The 21891-nt window shown below is 36.8% G+C and overlaps 1 protein-coding gene across 1 annotated transcript; it reads right to left on the bottom strand.

The window, feature by feature from the left end:
• Positions 1–1573: 1573 nt before the first annotated feature.
• scamp2 (secretory carrier membrane protein 2) lies at positions 1574–20048 on the bottom strand. The gene is made up of 9 exons (XM_084734110.1): positions 19877–20048; positions 11072–11149; positions 10651–10737; positions 8487–8598; positions 7221–7349; positions 6186–6345; positions 5713–5814; positions 2490–2607; positions 1574–2054 (listed from the first exon to the last, which is right to left on the bottom strand). The coding sequence occupies exons 1-9, from the start codon at positions 19931–19933 to the stop codon at positions 1905–1907; spliced, it is 993 nt and encodes a 330-aa protein (XP_084590236.1). The 5' UTR covers positions 19934–20048; the 3' UTR covers positions 1574–1904.
• Between the last annotated feature and the right edge of the window lie 1843 nt (positions 20049–21891).

Genomic DNA, 21891 nt, shown 5'->3' with positions numbered 1-21891 from the left:
TTTTAGTCCTAGAGATTCGTTCTTCATGGAAAAATAAGTCGTTCTTCCTCCTGCATTTACTGTTCATAGTGAAATGAACAGAATAGGCTCAGCCCATTAAAGCAACTTTCAATCTGCTTAAACTACATTTATTTCACCAGCAAAATATTCCACTTTTTTTTAGTGAGTATTGCTTTGGTTTCCTTAGAAACAACTCTTGGGCAAAGCAGTGATCAATGACATGTTGAAGTTGCTTCTGTGTTCTAAATTCAAGAAGAAATTAAATTTGCTTGAAGTTGATTGAAGCAAAACACTTTTGATTTTTCCTCTGTGGATGTGATCTTTATGTAGAAATCATATAAATATCATGTGACACTATGGAAGCTCATTTCCACCAACATGATGGGAGAAGAAATAAAAAGATCCTGTGAGTTTAATAATGAGAAACTTTCTCATAATAATGACTCGGTATCTCAAAATAAGCCAAACTAACTCATTATTTTGAGATACTCAGTCATGATTTGAAGAAACATTCTCATTATTTTAAGAAAGTTTGTCATTATTTTGGAAAAAGTCTAAATTTTATCATTTGTTTGATATTAAGTCATTATTTTGAGACACTATTTTGAGAAAGTTTGTAACTTTTTTAGATATTAAGTCATTACTTTGAAAGAGTTTATCATTATTTTGAGATATTAGGCCATTTTTTGAGAAAGTTTCTCATTATTTTGAAAAGGTTTCTCAGTATTTGAGGGTATTAAGTCAGTATTTTTGAAAGGTTCTCATTTTTTTGAGGTATTAAGTGATTATTTTGGGGAAATTTCTCATAATGATTTATAGAATCTATTTTTTTTTTATCACATTGGCAGGCATGGGCCTCCATCGATACTAAAATATACAATATTTCCACTATTTTTCTGACACCACAGTGGTTTTTCCAGACAATCTTGGCAATATTTTGGTTCCAGACAAAAGTCAAAGGCACACATTTTAAAAACTGACAGCATACTGTTACAATCTGAAGTGGTGGGGTGTCAGTCTAACAAGTCTGAGGATTATTCCTTGTTGAATAATTGACCACAGATTTAAGGAAATACTTACAGTAACACTAATATCCAAAAATCTAATCCAGACAGATTACAGTTAACTACACGATTTATTACAGTTACTTCTCTTCCTTATCAGAATTAAATTTGCAGCACACAAAAGAGATGGTTTGCCAAAACAGATTCAACAACAAAGAAGAAATGCTCTTGAGACAGAAAAAAAATGCCAATCAATGACAAACAGAAACACTTCATCTCATTTATATTACAGGATCACCATCAGTGTGGAGAAACAGGAGCGTACTGCGCCCACATGAATACACGTGGTCAGCATGCCAGTACACACACACACACGCACACACGCACGCACGCACGCACGCACGCACGCACGCACGCACACACACACACACACACACACACAGTCACGCATTACACTGAAGAGCTTTGCCAAAAAAAAGTGCACACGAAATATACAAAGCCAGGCCACACTGAAATAGCAACTTCATTCATGCTTTCCACCCCAGAATGCACTTGGTTTGATGTTCCCCTCGACCGCTTCTTACACCCAAACAGAGCCAGAATGAGTCACTCTGCAGGAGACGTGCTGAATGTGTAAAGCAAAGGGAATTACATGTGCACTGATGGGGGTTAAGAGGAGGGAGGCTAATAATGTAGCCTCACCTAGCTCAAGGTCTATACATTATCAGGCTAGATTATAATTTGCAGCTGTTGGCTCCAAAGAGCAGAGTCACCCGCTACTTTGGTGCAGATGAACACAAACTTCCTGATATATTCTGCTTTGTTTTAGTCAATAATCTAGACCTGACAACATGTAGACCTTGGCCTGTTCGATGGAGCTTAGATCAGCTCAGTCTACCATTAGTTGTTTGCCTGGAAGGTTCCCTGGGCAGCGGAGGATGCTGCGCTAGCAGCAGCTGTCTGGAAGGTTTTACTGGTGAAGACGCCCTGCGAGAATTCCTGCTGAGCCTTCTGGAAACTGGCCCCGGTGCGGCGGTACATGCTGTGAACCTGAAGAGAGAGAGATTGTGAGCAAATGGTCCAAATGCTCTGGGTCACAGTGGAGCAGGAGAGTGAGGTACAACAGAGCAATTCAACTTAATTCACCCCTGATCAGCTTCTGCAGTTTTATTAATATTAACAAACAAGTCAAAGACCTTTACTTTCCAAAACACAAAATGACCATGACCATGTCCAGACTGAAATATCTCAACAACGACTGGGGGAATTGTCAAGAACAGACTAATTTTACCTGCAGTGGACTGAAATTTCAGTTTGCTAATTGACTTTGTTTTATGACCAAATATGTGCAAAACTAATTACATTTCCATCACCTGCAGCTGGAATCCTAACATGCTCACAAGTAAAAGCACAGATTAATCAAAGGACATAGCTGTTGACCCACAAATCAAAACTTAAAATATTAAAAAGGGAATGAAGTCTCACCATCTTGAGCAGGATGACAGACAGCACGGCGCAGATGGTGAACAGGATGGCCACTATGATCATGATGGCTCCCACTGCCTTGTTTTTGCCGATTATAGTGAAGGCAGAGATCCAACCGCTTGAATCAACAAACACCAGTAAGTTAAATTACAGTAGAAACATCTGTACACAGTACACATGTAACGTAACTGTTAGAGTTGGGTTACACTGAGGGAGAGAAGAAGTGTTGAAGGAGCAGCAGAAAAAGCTCAGAAGACACGAGAAGAAGAGGCAGAATTATAATGAACATTACATAAGTGGTATTATTATGTCAACATGCTCCAAAAGATCAAATAAAACACATTTAAAAGTGTGGGTAAATTTTCATATTAATATCCTAAAAGTGCCTTTGTTGTTTTCAGAATATGCTGTTAAAATTGTGCTGCTTTGTTATTTGCATCCAATCTGCAAAAGAAGAGCTACAAAACAATAACGGGTCCTCTTGACTTTGTCTGTTCTGACATTATGCAAAGAGCCATGATGAAACGAACAGAATGATTGCAAAATGGAAACGGGGGGGAAAATGAAGAGACACTTGGACAGGGGTCATTCTGGAAAGTGCCGTTTTGAAATCAAAAGGCTTTTTTTTAAAATGCACATCACCCGAAGAGTCTTGTTAAAATTCAACATCAGGCGGACAACTATGAGCCTTCAAATGTAAAAGTACAAACAAACATACAGGTGAGAGCGTTAACATAATGTGATTTAGGTTAGAAAATTTAAAACGGTCATCTACTGTAACAACAAGTTTTTAAGTACAAAACTGTAAAAACTGATCTTATTGAACATGGAAACAAAACATATGATAATAAAGACAGTATGGAGCCTTCAAATGTCCATATGTTATTATTTCATGATGGCATGATATCTATTTTGTCATTTTCAGACCTCTACTCCAGATTTTCTGAGGTATTTAAGCTAGCAAAATAAGTAATATCATTAAAAAACCTCTAAATATTGATTTGCTTGTCTAAAAAGGCTTTACTTAATTAGATAAAAGATTTCAAAACACTTGTAGTAAATAAATAAATGAGGAGTAAATAAAATGAAAATAAGATCAAATAAATGAAAAGTACAAAATATAAGTACAAGTATACAGAATAAAAACATGTCAAACAAAGTGAAAATAAAGGAGTGATCAGAAAAATAATTTATTTTATTTTATTTAAAGATGAGTCAGTACAAGTCCCTCTAAACCTGCAACTTTGTTGGACTTTTCAACAAAACTAAGGAGAAGAAAAAGCCTAAAAAAGTAGGTTGTTTTTTTTTAGAAGTTTAACACAGTTGACTAGAAATGACTTGCGTAGTGCACTCCAAGAGTTTCTGAAGTACAAAAACTTTGACACAAGTATTACCTGCCAGGTTAATACTTGAAATCATTTCAAAGAAAAAGGCAGAATGTTTGCAAAGATGCAAAGAAAATAAGAGCGATGGACTGTGACACGGTTAACATCGAGGTCTTACAAGCCACTAGGACCACCCACCCCTCCATCTGCACACCCCTCATCAGCACCCATAAACCATCTGCGCTTCAGCAGATTAACTAGCAACTGTTCACAAGTCACGGCCAGACTAGAGCTCAGAGCTAGAGAGGACGAGGAGCCCTGTTGGCCGGTCCTGCTGTGGTTCCTCTGCTTCTGTTTGACCAGTGGAAAGGCACTTCCTTTTCATCATGATAATCACAGTAATAAAAGCTGTTGATGATGCGCTGCAAAAACACTGTATACCAGTGTTTCTCAAACTTTTTACAAAATTTACCACCTAATAAAATATTAGCCTTTATTTCTAAGAAGTCCCGCTCTAACTGATTCTAAATCTGAGGTAACTCAAATCATATCTCCTGATTGTTTAATGGTGTTTGGTGCAAGTTTACTGAACACTTCAGTTGTGCTTCATAAGTAGCCACCAGCACATGTGCTTGGTTCATAATCATCCTCTTCATTTTCAGCACAGCTGATTGAAATATTCCCTTCCTGATCTGACCTTCTCTCTTAATATTTCCAGTTCGGAGCCGCAACTTCAGCATTTTTGAAGCATTCATTTAAAGTCTCTACACTTTATCTACGCCATGACAGTTCAGCTTGTAACTACAGGTAATCATGGGTGACGTAAACAATATGTTCAAGACAACGTAGCAGGCAGCTATTGAAACAAAAATACAAGAAAAACAAAACTTAATTAAATTATATTTCAATCATCTCATGTTTTATATATTTTCATTTCATTTTTAATTTCTGACATTCCTCAAAGTACCACTAGAGGGAGCTTGCATACCACAGTTTGAGAATCTAGGCTCTATACTGTTCACCTCACCCTCCCCTTCTTAGATTGTGGAAAACCTAAGGTGGTCCCAAAACTCTCAAATAATACAAAAGACAAAATCTAGAGCCAGTGTTTGGTTTGTCCATTCTGAGCTACTGTAGACACATGTGGTGCAACATGGCGGACGCATGAAAGAGAACCTGCGCCCTCTGCAGATATAAAAGGATAATTTCAGATGATTATACAGTAATAAAACATACTTATGAATACTACATTTCAGTCCTGTCATAGTCGGCCAATAGATCCCCCTAAATATAACACACTGGACCTTTGACTCATATTTTCAAGTTTATGAGGATAAAGCGAGAAGGAAGTGAGTGTTGGCAGAAGGTGGCAGAGACAGTGAGCAGCAGAAACTTACAGAGTTACCAGCAGACAGAGAGGCAGCAGGCTAGAGGCTGAAGGATGAAAAGTCTCTGTCAGAAGACATGGAAGAATGCAGAAAATGAGAAAAAGAGAAAGGAGGGAGGACAGCAGCTTAAAGACGGCTGATCGGTGGTATTTCAGATACTAAAGACAAGGAGCCATAAGAGAACAGAGCACTCCTTTAAATTAATCACCAGTAAATCAGTGATTTATTGACATATTCAGATTAACTAATATTTAAGTAAAATGCACCAATTTGTCTTTTATTCTGACTACTTGTCAACTATTCATAGTTGGATCTATGCAAAAAAAATCATGATGTAATAAAAAAGTCTCATATTTTATAAATTTCAAACCACAGTTAAATATAATCCATCCGTTTATGAATGCGTGTATAAAATTTGATGGCAAAATCTACAAATTAAATTAATGGGATTAAGAATTGGGCTTTTTTTTTTTTTCTAAATACTTGACCATATTTGAGCGTGTGACTCACCTGTTGCCCCAGTGGGGGATGCCTACAGCCTGGATGACGAAGATCACCACTTGGCAGAAAAACACAAAGAAGAAGAAGAAGAAGCTGAAGGAGCTGTCAGTCCTAAAAAAAACAAGAAAACATGCATGTCACTCAAAATGTTACACTTTGGAAAATATTTTCAAAGAATTGCTGGTAATTTCAAAATAAAAGAGGCGACTTTATGTGCATGTATGACCAAATCTTACATGGATGTCCTTTATTTTCTATACTGGTACAGAGTGTATTACTGTGTGTTTTAATTGTTGTCCATGTTTACTGTTTGTTTACATTTTGACCTGCTGTTACAGACCTCGTGCACCGACTTAGAACAGTGGATGAAATACAGAACGGAAATATTGATTGAGTGGTGAAATATTTTAATATACATGTGCAAAAAACTGTATTTTCCATATTTTCCACGCCCAAGTTAAAGCAAATGACGGAGGACTCACTTGAAGGCCTTGTAGACGGGCCGGTACCAGCAGAGGAAGGAGCAGGGGGCGAAGAGGATGAGCCAGAGGATGGAGAGGCCAAAATCCACACCGTTGGGCGAATCAGTGGTGAAGTAAGCCAGACAGGCCAGCAGGTTGAGGAACAGAGTCACACAGTTGACTGAAGACACAGACGAGGGAGACAAAGGGTTTTTCATATAAATCAGGAACACCTCCACCACAACTACTGTAAACACTGATGATAGAATCAGTTCAAACAAAACACTGGTAGCAACTTCTGTCATTTTACTTTTCTAATTTAACGAGCCTAAATGAGTGAGAGCCGCTGAGAGGAAAACAGCTTAAAGAGCCAGAATACTTCCACTTTTCACGAGGTGAATTAAGGATTTATTGGGACCAAATCAAAGTTGGAGATATTTGGATCGCTGGAAAGACTGTCAAGTTTGAATGAAGCATGTTTTATGGTGAGTTAACTAGAAATTAAGCTCATCTTAGTTTGGCAAAAGTGCACGGTTGTATTTTTCCATTTAATAATAAAAACAGCTGTAAGAATATTTCCTTTCTTGACTTTATGTGAGTTTATTTTGTTTATTTGTTGGACAATAAGTAAATAAATGGGAGAATTCTGCTCTTTTTATATGGCTGTCCAGTCAGTATTGATGGTAAATGCAGTCAGGTTAAGCAATAAATTCTTCAGTGCTGCTAGACTGAAAACAGATTTTTCCTTCTTGCAGAGCCATGCAGCAGTGCCTACAAATACCATGATGAAACTTCTGACCCACACACCCATGTTGCTGTGTGTCACAACCCTGCCTATAGTTATCACTTTGTTGGGCAAAACATTGTGTTAGGTGACAGAAATATTAATCTAAACCTCATCAAGTGAATACTTGAGCATTTACTGTTTTCCCTTTAATACCAAAAGTTTGTTTTTTGCCAAAAGATTTCAGAGAATCCAACTACATTAAAGTTTTACAGGTTTTGAACTGTTTGCATTTCAGCCCTGATGCACAAGCATCATTTAACTGTACTTACACATCCAGAGATAGTACATCATCTTGCAGACTCTCTGGTATTCTGGGGGGATTTCCTCTGAGAAGTCCTGATAGAAACACGGTTTGATGGGGAAGCTCTTTGGAAGTGGAGGCCAGTTGTTCGCTTTACCTGTCAAGACAAGAGACAAAAATCTACCCTGTTAGAAAGAAAGCAGTTTTCACCACGGCAGGCAAAAAAAGACCAAATTCTATTACAAAACATGGTGGACACACAAGGAAATCTCTAAGTACTGTTGCATCTCAACAACAGGGAATCTGCGCTTATGTTTAAAATTATTATATATATTATATTCTTTTTATACTATCAGATCGGGTTTTTACAACAAAGACTTAAAATTTTAAAATCAAAAACACACAATATGTCATTCAAATTCCAATGACAGTATGTCTCCTCATTATTTGCACACAAACATCATACTGAGAGAAATAAAAAAAGGAATATACTACTATGTAACAAGCAGAATATAATAATATATTATATATAACATACATAAATAATATAGCTTAGTATATATATAAAATATATAGTAAGCATGCAGACGAGCACAGCTGGTCGATTTTCCACACTGCAGGTTAAATACACTTAAGCAAACATTGCAGCAGCTGGATAAGACATCTGCACACAACATGATTTTTTTTTTTCAATCAATCATTCTGTTAATTTAAACGTAAAATGATGAAGGTGTCTGACTTAGATTGCAAGAAAAATGTAGGTTTGAATCTGTTTTGATAGGATAAAAGCAGCACGTATGGATCTTTTTCAATAAATTTCAACTTTTGGATTTTACTCTAGAGTTACTAGAAATGTTTGGATCACAACAGTTTGAAACAATCCTAGACAGCCACCACTGGAATCTAATTATACAAATTATATAATACTAATAATATTAGTGCCTAATCTTTATTTGTAACTGTGCAGAAATATCAGATTTAAACAGAATGAATAGACATTTAAAAAAAACAGCAAAAAGCTGTGCAGTATTCAAATATTGATTCAGAATCTGAATGTGGACGTTATCATATATATTCAGTACAGCTCTAATGTAATATAATATAATGAAAAACTTATTTTTTTAAGAAGGTGCAGGAGTATTTTTCATTTTCTGTGTGCAAAAATGTGTTTATATTCCCCTCTGTGATACCTAATGCACACATTGCATATTGTTTTTCCTGTCTCTGGAAGTTGTGCTGCTTGTGATAGTACTGCAGAAAAAAAAAAAAGAGGAGAGGTTTCGTCTTTAATGACCTGTCGGGCCTCTGCTCTGTAGCTCCTTCTCTCTGCGGTCCAGCTCGGCAGCTTTCCTCTCCAGCTCCTCCTGCTGCCTCAGCAGATTGGCCTGAGCTGCAGCAGCAGTTGCCTGAAAAAAAAAGGAAAGAGTCAGAAACACTTTACTCAACAAACACACTGAATGTACAGGAATTCATCTTGGAGACGTCCATGCAGAAACACATCGGGAGTTTCACGTTACATACAAATGGTACAGATACAATAGGACCTTAGACGCGTGGCAAGGCAACAACGAAAAATTATTCACAATAACAACAAATATCAGCCTGCATTATATTTTAGATATTTTATGTATAAGACCTACAGCTGGGCTGATCCACAGCGAGCTATTACAGAAGCTAAACGCAGAGATTAACAGCCTTTCTGAGCTTTGCAAATGTTTTCACAAGTGTTTATAAAAGAATGCATGTATTTTTAAAAGGCCACGACACTGTTTACAGTCCAAAATACATATTTATGATCATTATAGCTGATGTCTGACTAGGCAGAGAAAGGAAGGCCAGAGGTGATCTGTAGTGCAAATCGTGAATATTTATGAGTTTAGGAGCAGAACAAGGAGGCTCATTATAATATTGTGTAAACTGAGTCGATGTTTGTGAAGCCAAACATCCTCAAGTAACATTTACAACCTGAGGCTGAGGATACCTCCCTGACATTAAGCATTATTATAGATATAACATCTAAAATATGTTAACTGTTGGCTAAAAGTCATAATCAGACTGACTAAATACTGCACACCAGCTGCTATTTGGCTCTCTATCCTTATTTCTATGTAAACAATTACTAAGTAAACATGACAACATTAATAATGCAGTTAGTCAAACAGAATACTCTCCAGGTTTGACCAGAAACAGGATGTGGTTTGTCCATTATGCCTCTTAGAGGTCAACATTTGACCTTGATCCATTATCAGTGTATTTGTTTTAACAACAGCAGCAACAAAACATATCATCCTCGAACTTTGAATAAAGTTGGTTTAGTAGAATCATCTCTTTTAATGATGGAGCACAAGCTACGTTCCAAATTGCACACATTTTCTTTTTAATTTTCATATGTACTGTAGCTTCCCTTGCCAAGTACATACTGTTGCAGGCAACATGCATACAATTACATACAAACTTTTAACCTCACGCAGCTCAATCAAAAAACAAAACAAAACAGAATTCCCACCTTTTTTAAACGAGGAAGTGAGACAGTGGTCCTTAGCTAAGCCTTTTTATGCCTGATTAAATCATGTTTTTCTAAAGATCTGTCAGAGTTCATGGAAATCTGGGTTTAAAGAGCCAACATTTTGATGAAAATATATATTCTAAAACAAAGATAATTATATTAGCATGTTTTTTACACCTCTGTTATCAGTAAGTATTATTAGTTTTTGATTTTAAAAGCTTTGAACACATTTTAAATTGTTTGGAAAAAAAAATCAAAGTACACCAAAACATTAAATAAATGATAGATATATTTAATAATAAATTATCACAGAAAAAAAAATTATTTAGAGTGTTGGTGATGGAATTTTTGAAGCATGCATCTATACTGTACACTGTCAACTGTGTGAAGAGATGGACACATCTTCTCATTCAATGTTTTTTTTATTCTTTATTATTTTTCCACATTGTAGATTGTTACTGGAGACATCAAAACTATGAAATATGGAATTATGTGGGATTCTGCAGTAAAGAAAAAATTCTGCAGTTGCGATCAAAAATGTAATAACGTTGTTGTTACATTTATTTCATTTTTATTTTTCATTTTTGATTGCAAGTGTAGATGCCAGTGTGCGAGAGTGTTTTTGTTTTTTATTGTCGACCCATGGTCTTCTCATGTGAACCTGCAAGAGTGCAAATGTTTTTTGCTCTTTGATATTCTTCAAAGTAGCCACATTTTGCTTTGATGACAGTTTTGCACACTGTTGGTATAATCTGAACAATTTCTTATCAAAAAAAGAAAGAAAAAACTTTGAATTAGAAGCGTGTCTAAATTTATGACTGTATATGGTTCACATATATAGGGAAAAGACCCGTGGAAGTGCCTCAATCTGCTCCAACACAGTATTTATTCCTCTGCAGCAGATAAGTGCAGGGTTTGGCAGACAGAGAGAGATGCAGCACGGCTGACTCACCTGCGGACTGGGCTCTGTAGACGGCTGCAACACCGCAGGCTGGTAGGGAGAGGTGGAGGCTGGAGTGGTGTGAGCGGCCAGGCCATCCTGGTAAGTTATAATAAGAAAACAAATTACATGATTGTGAAGGAAAGTACAAGGATGAGACAACAAGACCAAGACAAACAGGAGAATGAAGGAGGACGAGGAAATGAGAGTTAGGGGGAGTACGTGGAAGCAAAAGGATGGGAAGAACAAGAAAAGAAAAAGAGGGAAAGAATTAGCAAGGAAGAGGACCAAAACATCAGGTGCTATAGGTGGAAATCAAGGATGAAAGGCAAGAAAAGACAAGGAAGAGGAGATTAATACAGTTTGAAGGAAGATGAAGACCAAGAGATGAACAAAAACATGAAGATAACGAGACAAGTTTCAGATGTCTTACTGTGGGATGGGCAGGGAAAGGGTTGTACTGGTCAACTGGGTCTATGCTGGAGTTGGTCACTTGTGTGACTGAAGGATCCTGGAATACAACAAAACACTTGTCACCCATCATTATCAGTCACTCAGCAAATTGCCGCGAAAAAAAAAAAATATTAAAATGCTCAATCAAGACCTCAGTTCAGTCTTTATTGTCCTGCGTGAACTTTGGCTTTCAGCAGCAAAACCAGACGGTGTTCAAATTATAAATAAAACAAAGAAATATATCCAATTTTGTGTTCCTATGACTTTTTTTCTTTTTGCTGTGTAGCTTGTATTGTTTTTAATCTATTTTTTTATTTTTCTATTGTTAAAACTTAGTTTAAAATTCTGGTATTGTGACAATTTTTAAAGCGATAGTTCACCCAAAAATGAAATTTCACTCGATATCCACTCACCCATGTGCTGTTGTACTAGATTTGGCTGCAACACTGTTTTCCGCTGAAGCTCCAGGAGTGTTTGTGAACTGGAGATCTTCACCCATCCTCACATCAGCGCAGGGGTGAGTAGATATTGAGTGAAATTTCTTTTTTGGGTGAACTATCACTTTAAGTGGATATAACTGTATAGAAAGACCTGTGAGTTTGTTCAAATGTACTGTAACCTTTAATCTTGACAAACACAAATTATTAACTGCCGGGATTGTATCTTCAGAAGAACTCTTCCTTAGAAACTTTCATTTCCTGAAACGCCGAAGATAAACCTTAAAAACAGTCAGCCCAGACTATGAAATCTGGTAAGTCATAAAGTGAAGTACAAGAACATCCGGCTAATGTCGCAATAACCCCTACAGATCCTGATGAATCATTACCTGGCTTGAACCGTTGGTAAACATTCACTGACTCTAGTGGGTTCTGCACGATCAAAAACCTCACAATTAGTTTAACTGTTCTGAACTGATATGAGAGTCCAGTCTGCCGAGCCTGAAAAGAGAGGGTCTGTTAAAAGCAGATTTCTGCAGGGCTTTAGTCCTCATGAATTCCATGAATTTTCCAAGACATTCCCCTGACTGGATCAAAGCACACAAATGACCTAAAACGGTTGCCTCGCTGGATTTTTACACACAATTTTCCAATTGAAAAACAAAACTGAATCTAATGCAATTAAAGTGTCAAATAAGTTGGTACAGATTACAACTGCAGAAAATAGTTGAGTCTCTATTTACAAAAAAAAAGTCAATATTCTCATAATGCAGTTTCTCTCTGTTATGATGAATACCTTAACTGAATATTTTGTGGTGTGTTGGTTTGACAAAACTTAAGACGTCGACTTGGGCTCTGGGAAATCTTAATGGCAATTTTTGACCATTTTATAAACTAAAGAATTAATCGATTTGTTGAGAAAATATTTGATCAAGTAGGAGCCCAGAGCTGGAAACATCATGCAAATAAAATTCCTGAAGGAGGTTTTTGGTGTACAGAACTTTGCTTCTATGTTCAGAGTATTATACAGCACCCATCCCATTGGGCTAACGGATGTGTGTGTCATTTTCAGCTTTTCATGTAGTCAGAATTTGTCAAAAATGAGCCAGCACAATTTGTGCATCTCTCCAGCCCTGCAAAGTCCTGCAGCCAAGCAAAACAAACCATTTCCCTTATATGTTGTGGCAGTGACCTCATAGTCTCTGATGTTGCCTGAGTACCAGGGAGTACAAGTTCCTCTGGGAATTTTTCTAATTCTTTGATAAGCACAGTCTGAAATACAAACAGAACATCACATCATATTTGACAAATGTCATGACTGTTTCACTACCAGAAAACCAGAACAACAGTTAAACTTTTTTTAACATATATATTTACAGTAGAGTATTTTAATGGTTAGGATTAAATATCTAAATATATAACATTTATTTTAAGATGTCCAAGTATACTAAAGTGGCCACATTAGAGCTGCAATTAGCAGTTGATTAATCAATTAATCGATGAGTCAATTAACAGAAAATTAATCTGCAGCTATTTTGATAATTCATTTATTGTTTTAGTCACTTTTCCTTTAAAAATTCCAAATATTTGATGGCCCCAGCTTCTCAAATGTGATGAAATATTGTGTGTCTTCATCATATCCAATAATAAACTGACTATTTTTATACTATTTTTAGGCTTTGGGATGGGTTGGTTGAATGAAATAGCCAATTTAATACATCACCATGGGCTGTGGGATTATGCTGCATTTTCCAATTCTTTCTGATGAAGCTGGACAATTAATCTAAATTTACTGAAATTAGAATGAGGCCTACTACAATTTTCAACCTGAATATATCTGTCAAATTATTACAATTTTAAATTAAATACCATCGTGCTACAGAGATGCTCTGGTCTGAGACAACATCTTTACTTGGTACAGATCCCCACAAAAATCACACCAAATTGACATTTTATATACAAAATAATTAACCTGATTACTGCAGAAAATAATCTGTAGATTAAATTATTGTTGTAACCATAGCCCAGATTACACCGCAGCTGTCAGCTGTTTTAAAATGAAAGGCAGCAGAGTGGATTGTGGGTATTGTAGGACTAAGCTAAACCAAACTGTCAGAGCAGTTTCTATAATCTGGGTCAACTTCTCCTTTAATGGTGTGAAGAAAGACCAACAGCCTCACATGATAAACCAACACGTCACTCACTGACCATGTGAATAGAAGTGCAGTCTCACTCACTTTTACTTATCTGCTCAGGACACACCTGTAAACATTCCCAGCAGGAAACAGAGGGATGTCTGAGCAGTTTCACTCCTGAACACCTTTTTCTGAAGTGGGGTATTCTGAAGAAGAATGTGGCTAAATAAACAATTTAACAAGTCAAAAATACAATTAATCTCATCCTTTTAGACCACAAGTTAATTGCCAGTTTAAGACATTTTAAAAAATATAATCTTGCCAGAGCATATCTAAACTGACTTTTAGAGGAATAGTTCAGATTTTTTTTAAGTTGAGCTGTATCAGGTACCTATCCATGTTTTTTTTAGCCACCTAAAAAAGTCTCATATTAAAAAGATAAATATCAGTTTAAGTGCATGCTATATTTATAATATTTTATCTGCTTTATTTTGCCGTGAAACAGCTTCACACAATACAAACTAATCGATCAAGGCAGCAGTAAACAAGCAGTTCCCATATATTACATATACATACATCGATATATTGGCTTTAAACAGGGTCACTCTACCAAGACTGCACTTATGTCAGTAACAGTCTCTGCCGCTGTTGGATCTATCAGATAAATTTGACACAGTTTACCACCAAATCCTCCTCTCCACACTGACTGAGGTTGGTGTCTCAGGTTCTGCCCTCCGCTGGTTCATGGTCTACCTCTCAGGGAGATATTTTAGTGTATCTTGGAGGGGACTTCATGCCTAGCTGATATCTCAACATGGATGAAAGAACCTCTAAAAGACTGAGCTCCTTGTCATCCCAGCCAGTCCCTCTATACAACGAGAGATCAGTATTCAACTCGAATCCACCCAGCTCACACCTACAAGGTCTGCCCAAAACTTGGGCATCATGATTGATGACCAACTAACCTTCAAGGTGCCGTTGTGCTGTTTTTCCCTGTACAACATCAGGAAGATAAGACCCTACCTATCTGAGCATGCAGCACTACTCCTGGTTCTGGCTCTCGTAATATCACACAATGACTATTACAACTCTTTACTGGCAGGCACGTTCAAATCTCTACAGATGATCCAGAACGCGGTGGCACATCTGGTTTTCAATCAAGGACAACACGTCACTCCGCTGTTCAGATGAAACACTGGCTCCCAGTCGCCGCTTGCATCATATTCAAAACCCTGACACTTACCTACAAAACAACAACTAAAACTGCCCCCGCACACCTGAACTCCCTCATCCAAGTCTACGCTCTGAATATCCTGACTAGATCCTTGCTTGTGTTGTGTCAGCTCTCAGCTGCACTTTGGATAAAAGTGTCTGCTGAATGAAATTATAAGATCATAACTGTAAGATGCATATAGCAGCAGCTTTTTCATCAGAAAAGGCAAGGTAAAGTGGTGAAAATGTTTTATATGGGCCTTTTTAGGTGGCAAAAATACCCGTTCCTGCTGACCCTGTCCACAGCAGCGACCTACATTGTTTAGCTTCCTACACCAGTACTCCTACTGCTTCTCAAAAGTGGGGATGTGCAGATCGCCATCTACTGTAGGTAATACACTGACAGAGGACAGGTACCCCATACAACCTTACGTAAAAAATACAAACTATCCCTTTAAGAGGGAACTCTTGCACGAACAAAGACATTCAGCCTATGGAGATATACAAAACATTTTATGCAAAATGTGTTTACCTCACACCACAGAAACAGCAGGACAAATATCTGCTGAGTCACAGCTGAGAGAATGTTTGTGTCTTTTGATGACAAAGCATAGACAGCAATGAACAAAGCCAAAAAAAACACAAACCAAATTGATGACAGCAGCCACTAAGCCTGTCTGAAATTAAGTCTAAGCCGGGACAAGCCAAAACAAGGGACGCAATGTTCATAATAACAGCACAGGGGTGTGGAGATGCACACAAACGCACCTCTCTATTGATATTTCACCAGTGTGAAAAATTCTGTTCTGGTCTGTCCTAAAAAAGGTTGCAAATTCTAACCTAAGAGTGTAAAAATAAAGTTGGGATAAAATCAGCGTGATAATCTGATATTAACGTCTCTGTACCGGGAAACAGGACTTGCTGTGATAACCGTTGATTGCCTGGGTGCGGCTGTTGTACCTGTTTCATAACTGCAGTTGGGTATTGCTACTGAAGAGACTTAAAGGGATAGTTCAGATTTTATTAAGTGGGTTTGTGTGAGATAATAACCCATAGTCAGTGTATTGCTAAATGTAGATGGCCCCCAGCAGGCCCAGTTTGAAGATGCAGGAGTTGTCCTGCTGAAAAAAGCTGATCAACCTACTGCATGTACTGTATTTCAGCCACTTATAAATCATATTAGTTTAAGTGTACACTCTATTTAGAATATTTTCACTGCTTTACCTTGCTGTCAGACATCCTTTCCTGATGGGAAACCAGAGTTATATAAGCCAAATACTGCACTCTCCAGAGCAACCTCACTCCTTTGGCAAAAAACAGTAACTTTCCCCCCAAAAAACAAAAGTTTGGTTTAGATTCACCAAAGTCAAACAATAACACAAAGTAACTACCAGCAGACCAGAGGCTCCTGTTGCTTATTTATTAGTGGTTTCCAGTGTGATTTTTTTTAGGTAGATAAAATCTGTTTAGCTGCTGACCATGTCCACTGAAGTATATTGTTTAGCTTCCTGCACCAGTACACTTACTGCTTCTCTAGATGCAGATCCAGTGTAGGTAATACACTGACTACAGGTGAAAGCAAATGTTACAGGTGAAAACAACCACTCTAATTTGACTGGCGGGCAATAAAAATCCAGATGTTGCTGTTTAACCAAGCTCCATTTTAAAAGCAGGTGCTTTAAGGTAAAGCCACATTTTCGCAGTAAAAACTTAAGTTCAACCATCACTGAGACTCTTTTCTGATTCACGTCAATCTGCAGACACATTTGGCACACGTTATTTACTCAGTAACATCATTAGCTAACCTGTGATAAAATATTTGCCACGGACACACACACACACTGACTTGCCGCTTTTACAGCGCTTGTTTTCGCCCAGAGTTGCGGGGGCGTGGTCATGGGGCATGACGCATGGCTGCTCTCATCCATAGATAAGTACCTCATACAACCCCACTTCAAAAAAATCAAAATTATCCCTTTAAGTCATCCTGCATATCACAGCCCTACACTGCTCATGATTTTTAGAAACACAGTCATTAAAGCACACTGCAGCGGGGAAAAGTATTTAACTTCAAGGTCACAAATGGTGCAGTTATGTTTCAATGTTGCCTTGTTGAAATTCCTTAAAAAGCTGGCAACATATTAACTATTAACTAGACTGCACGCTTGTATAAATATAAATGCAAATGACAGTGAATTGGTGCACTTCAGCTGCTGCGAAGTTATTTATTCAGCCACTTCCACACCCAGCAAACAAACAGTGGTCTCCACTGACGTCATGGCCATTGTGCACCTGATATAATGAAGTGTGACTCTGCACTATTGTAAAAGTGACTCCTGCATTATGTAATGCAACTGAAAGCATAAAAGTCTTCACAGATTCTTCGTTTTGATAAGCTGCCTGTCTAATATGAGTAATTTACCATCAAATATGTCACACTGTGTGTGAAGCCTGGTTGCCCTTGAGCTACGAATGTCTTGTTTTACTATGCAAACGGCAACAAACTGAAGTCCTCCACATTTTCTTTATGTACCTGACAAATGAAGCAATCCTGAGTTTAGAAGATCTAATAATAGCAAGTTGTTGAACAGCTATAAACAGGAAATGTTAGCATACGGCCCTAATGTGGTGCTAGATTAGCTCTTATCTGATACCGTGTTCAAAAGCACTGTAATCTGGGTGTCAGTTCAATTCACCTTATGTGTTACGAGTCAACCCCTTCCCATATTTCCGAGGAATGTCCTTGTGACCAAAATGTCATGCTTCTAACACTCCTATCAAAGCACAGCAATAAAGAGGACACTGTTAACCTGCTAACACAGTTATTTCCATGCAACTTTTCAATTTAAACTACTACATATTGAGAAAGTTAAACATGGAGAAAAAATACAGCTAGATGACGACTGAAGAAAAGTAGGACAACTTGTTTATGACTTAACATACAGGAAAAAACAAGGGTCATGTCCTGTGCAGAGTGCGATTTCAGGCAAACCCCAAAAGTTTTCATGTGTTAGAAAAAAGCTAACACAAGAAAATTAAACCTACTTGTGTGTAAATAAGCAAATGACATAACCAGGGGTGTAACAGTCTCAGTTCTATACTGAAAAATAAACTGTTATGCGCTTAAAAAAAAAGGACCAAAATGTCTTCATCCCCGCCTACTTGCGTCCACTGGGTGTTCAAAGAGAAATCAAAAGAACACTTTGAAAATGACACAGCATATCTATCTTATGCCCTGACAGTTATCAGGGCATAAAACCAATGTTCTGTTGACTTTTCCAAATCAGGACACTAAAAATAGCATAATGATCAGTAAAATAAATGTTTAAATTGAAAATCAAACTGAATCATGAGCTTAAAATCAAAACTCAAACTGAATAATGGATTTGGACAATTGGGGAGGGATATTACACTGTAATGGTCATCACGTTATGGGAAATGCAGGATTCAGATTAACTGGAGTTAAAGTAAAAGTAAGGATCTCTCTTTTGCAGCTTCTTTATTGAACATTCTTCTGTTGATGTGTTTCTCCTAAGTCAAAACTGGGGATGCACAATAAATAATCAGCAGATACTGGGAAATTTATAGGTTGTTATTATTTATTATTCCAGGAATGAGATTATAGCTGATAAATATCAGATGAAATAACATCTGGAGCTGTAACTAACCATTATTTTCCTTATCCACAAAGCTGGTGATTATTCTCTCTATTAATTGCTGAGTTGGGTCCATAAGATGTCAGAAAATGGTTAAAAATGTTTATCGGTGTTTCCCAAAGCCCAAGGTGATGTCCTCAACTTGTTCACAACTGTTATGTGATATTATGCTTACTGTCACACAGAACTAAAGAAACAAATAATATTCACATTTCAGTGGCTGAAATCAGAGGGTTTTGACATTTTTTGTTAGAAAATGACTCAAAATGTCTATATCACCCAGCTCTAATTCTTCATGTTCTGTAAGATCATCATATGTTTGCACTATTTTAGAATTTACACTATATTATTTTAGAGAAAATGCATATACCAAGATATATATTGTACATCACAGGTTAGTCTAAAATTATGGAGGTATAATTCATAAGCCATATTGCCCAGCCCAATTATCAGTTAGACTTGGTTCAGTCAGAACTGTAGAAAATAAAATCATCCATCTTTGCTCACTATCTCTTAGCCCCTCTTACCCTTAAACATGCATAAACTGCAGGTAAACTTCTTTTTAAAATGTAAAAACGTGAGGATCATTTCATTTCGACTGCATTTCACAGTAAACCACTACAGTAAATCAGAAGGTCTACCTTTACATCAAGTCACTTTTCCCATCTGCATAAAGAATCGCTTTCATGTGTATCCCAGCCACTTTAACAAGTTAATGGCCTACTTCTGAACACTGAACAATACTGAACACAGCCAGCCAGCTGTGTTCACATAAAAGCAATCCGGATTCGATAAATTTCTAGGGCATAAACACAATGAAGTTACAGAGCTTTTTATAAACTGAATAGACTTCTAGGCTACATCCTGTAGGTTAGAAATTATTTTCATAAAGTAAACCAGCAGTACTAATGGAGGTACAGTAGTTAGCCTGCAATTGAGCGTTTTGGGGTGATATAAACATACATTACAAGACTACAAAATTATATCAGCTCACATCTTACATGTTAGAAAACTCAAAGTATGATATAAATCCTTTCGAAACGGAATAGTAACAATTTTAATATGGCTAAAAACGGTTTGACACACATTCCTATTTGGCTACAGTTTAACTTCCTGCAACTAATCTCGCAGGACACTCCACCCTCTTTTCAGAGAAAGCCCGCTGATTGGTTGCAGGCTTGCCAATCAAGGGACATTCAGCAAATGGCTTTCAAAAGAGCAGGATTAAGTCCCGCCCCGACATCCACCCAACAAGTTTCCTGGCGTGCTGGCTACCTTTTAACGGATGATATGTCAGCACCCAGACTCGACTGTGCCTCAACAAAATCTAAAGTAACACACTTACATTGAAAGGGTTGACGGCGGCAGGCTCCGCGAAAGGGTTGTTATCAAAGTCCGACATTTTGAAAAGTCTGCGTGCACTTTAGTCCTCTCTGAAACGGGGAATAAACAACAAACTCTTCTCTGCCGTTTGAGTTGCCTCTCCTAGCACTTCCTCGAATGAAGTTTACAGCGCAGGCGCACTGAACCAGCTGGACAATGACGTGTAGTGACACACATACGACGTTCACAGAAGAAGAAGGGAACTCTAGACCCGCGAAAAATCTCGCGAGAATAAATGTTGAAAGACAAAACACGAGCTTTCTTTGACACTAACATTTTTTAAATTCTCTTTACCAACCCACATTTTTAAACGCAGCATTGTAAAACATAAACAGTTTATACAACGTGCAAAATGAAGCAACTATGTGCATAAATCTCGCGATAATTACGCAAATTGCGGGATCCCTTCTAGACATGACCGCCCACGCAAAGCGCGCCACCTGTGGATTTTTATCGCAAATCATTCGGAAACAGGTCTATTTGAGAATTACCGTTTTCGATTATGATTTTCCTATTAAGTCAGTTTGCGGATGATACCCGTTCTTAAAGAACAAATCAATAATTGGAAAAGCTCTGAACATAATTTTTCCCAGGCATCTCGTTTTAAGTTAAAATCATATATTCTATGTATTAATTATAGATATTTGACATTTTAAATGGCACACATAAGATTACAGTACATATAGAATACAAATGAGAAAAAAGGACAACACAATACACTTAATAAAACAAATTAAATTAAAGTTAAGTTAAAGAGTTGACCTGTGATAGTAAAAAAAAAAAAATATTAATATTAAATGCTAAATGTAAAGTGCTGTTTCCTGCCGAAGCGCACTGAGTACTTGAGTTCCTGTTTATGAATGTTCCGGTTAAATTTGAAGTAAATTATTTAGCCATAAACTTGATATGACATGTAGAAAAAAGGGTGCTGGGTCATTTAAATTACTCAACATTTTTGAGTGTGCAATATTTATTAAATTGAGAATATAAAAAAAAAATCCTTAAATCATTAGCTTATGAGAGAACCCATCGTTCAAAACTGAGGGTATATCTAAATTGGTCAATTAATGCCACTTTTTGGTATGTTGCACTCCAAGATATCAAAAAAATACCGACAGTATAATATACATTTTCTAGGGAGAAACTGAACATACTATCTTTAAAAACAAACAAACAAACAAACAAAAAAAAAAAAACAATAAAAACAATCACTTTGTTTGTATTGTTAAACTGCCTCTGAAGTTATCAGAATTTCATAGACAAATATTTCATGATTATACGACCCCTAATTTTACTTCACATAGCTCCACCTTGTGGCACAACAAAACAATTACAATTAACAGGAGAGCCTTAATCAATCAAAATTAAACAAACAAATAAAAAAAAAATTAGTTACTGATTTAAGGGATGATTGCTACTTCTTACAATTACCTTTAATGAAAAAATGCAATCTACAGTGTTCTTTAAAAGAATATAGCTACATTTGTAAAATAGTACCATTTATGGTGAAAATGATACCAAAGCGCTCTCTTCAAATGTACAGAGCAATTGAAGAAAAATATTAAAAATATTTAAAAAGAATTATTCCTCCAATGGCTAAAGAAGTACTGTCTAGAATGATCAATAAATATTATCCAGCAGCAAGAATGCTAAGAAAGAGATATGGGTTGAAGTTGATCCCTGTTGTTTACATATTGAACACTTCCTCTATTCTTGTCCAATTTCAATACAATTTTGGCAGAACTTCTATAACTGGTTGAGAATTAGGGTGAAAAAAAATGACACACTATTTTGTGCACAGTAAATTCTAATAGAGATCACCTCTCTGAAGAAATATATATTATGACAAATGTTATCATAATTATAGGTAAATATCACATTCAATAATGTAAATGGAAAAACTATAAATATTCACTAACTTGGTTTAAGAAAACAACAAAAAATATTTTTGCAAGTAAAAGGATCAAAATTTATTTA

The sequence above is a fragment of the Lutjanus erythropterus genome, chromosome 13 (assembly GCF_056507025.1).
Source record: "Lutjanus erythropterus isolate fLutEry1 chromosome 13, fLutEry1.hap2, whole genome shotgun sequence".
In the NCBI taxonomy this organism is placed as follows: Eukaryota; Metazoa; Chordata; class Actinopteri; order Lutjaniformes; family Lutjanidae; genus Lutjanus; species Lutjanus erythropterus.
This window is presented reverse-complemented; position numbering and strand designations above follow the sequence as displayed.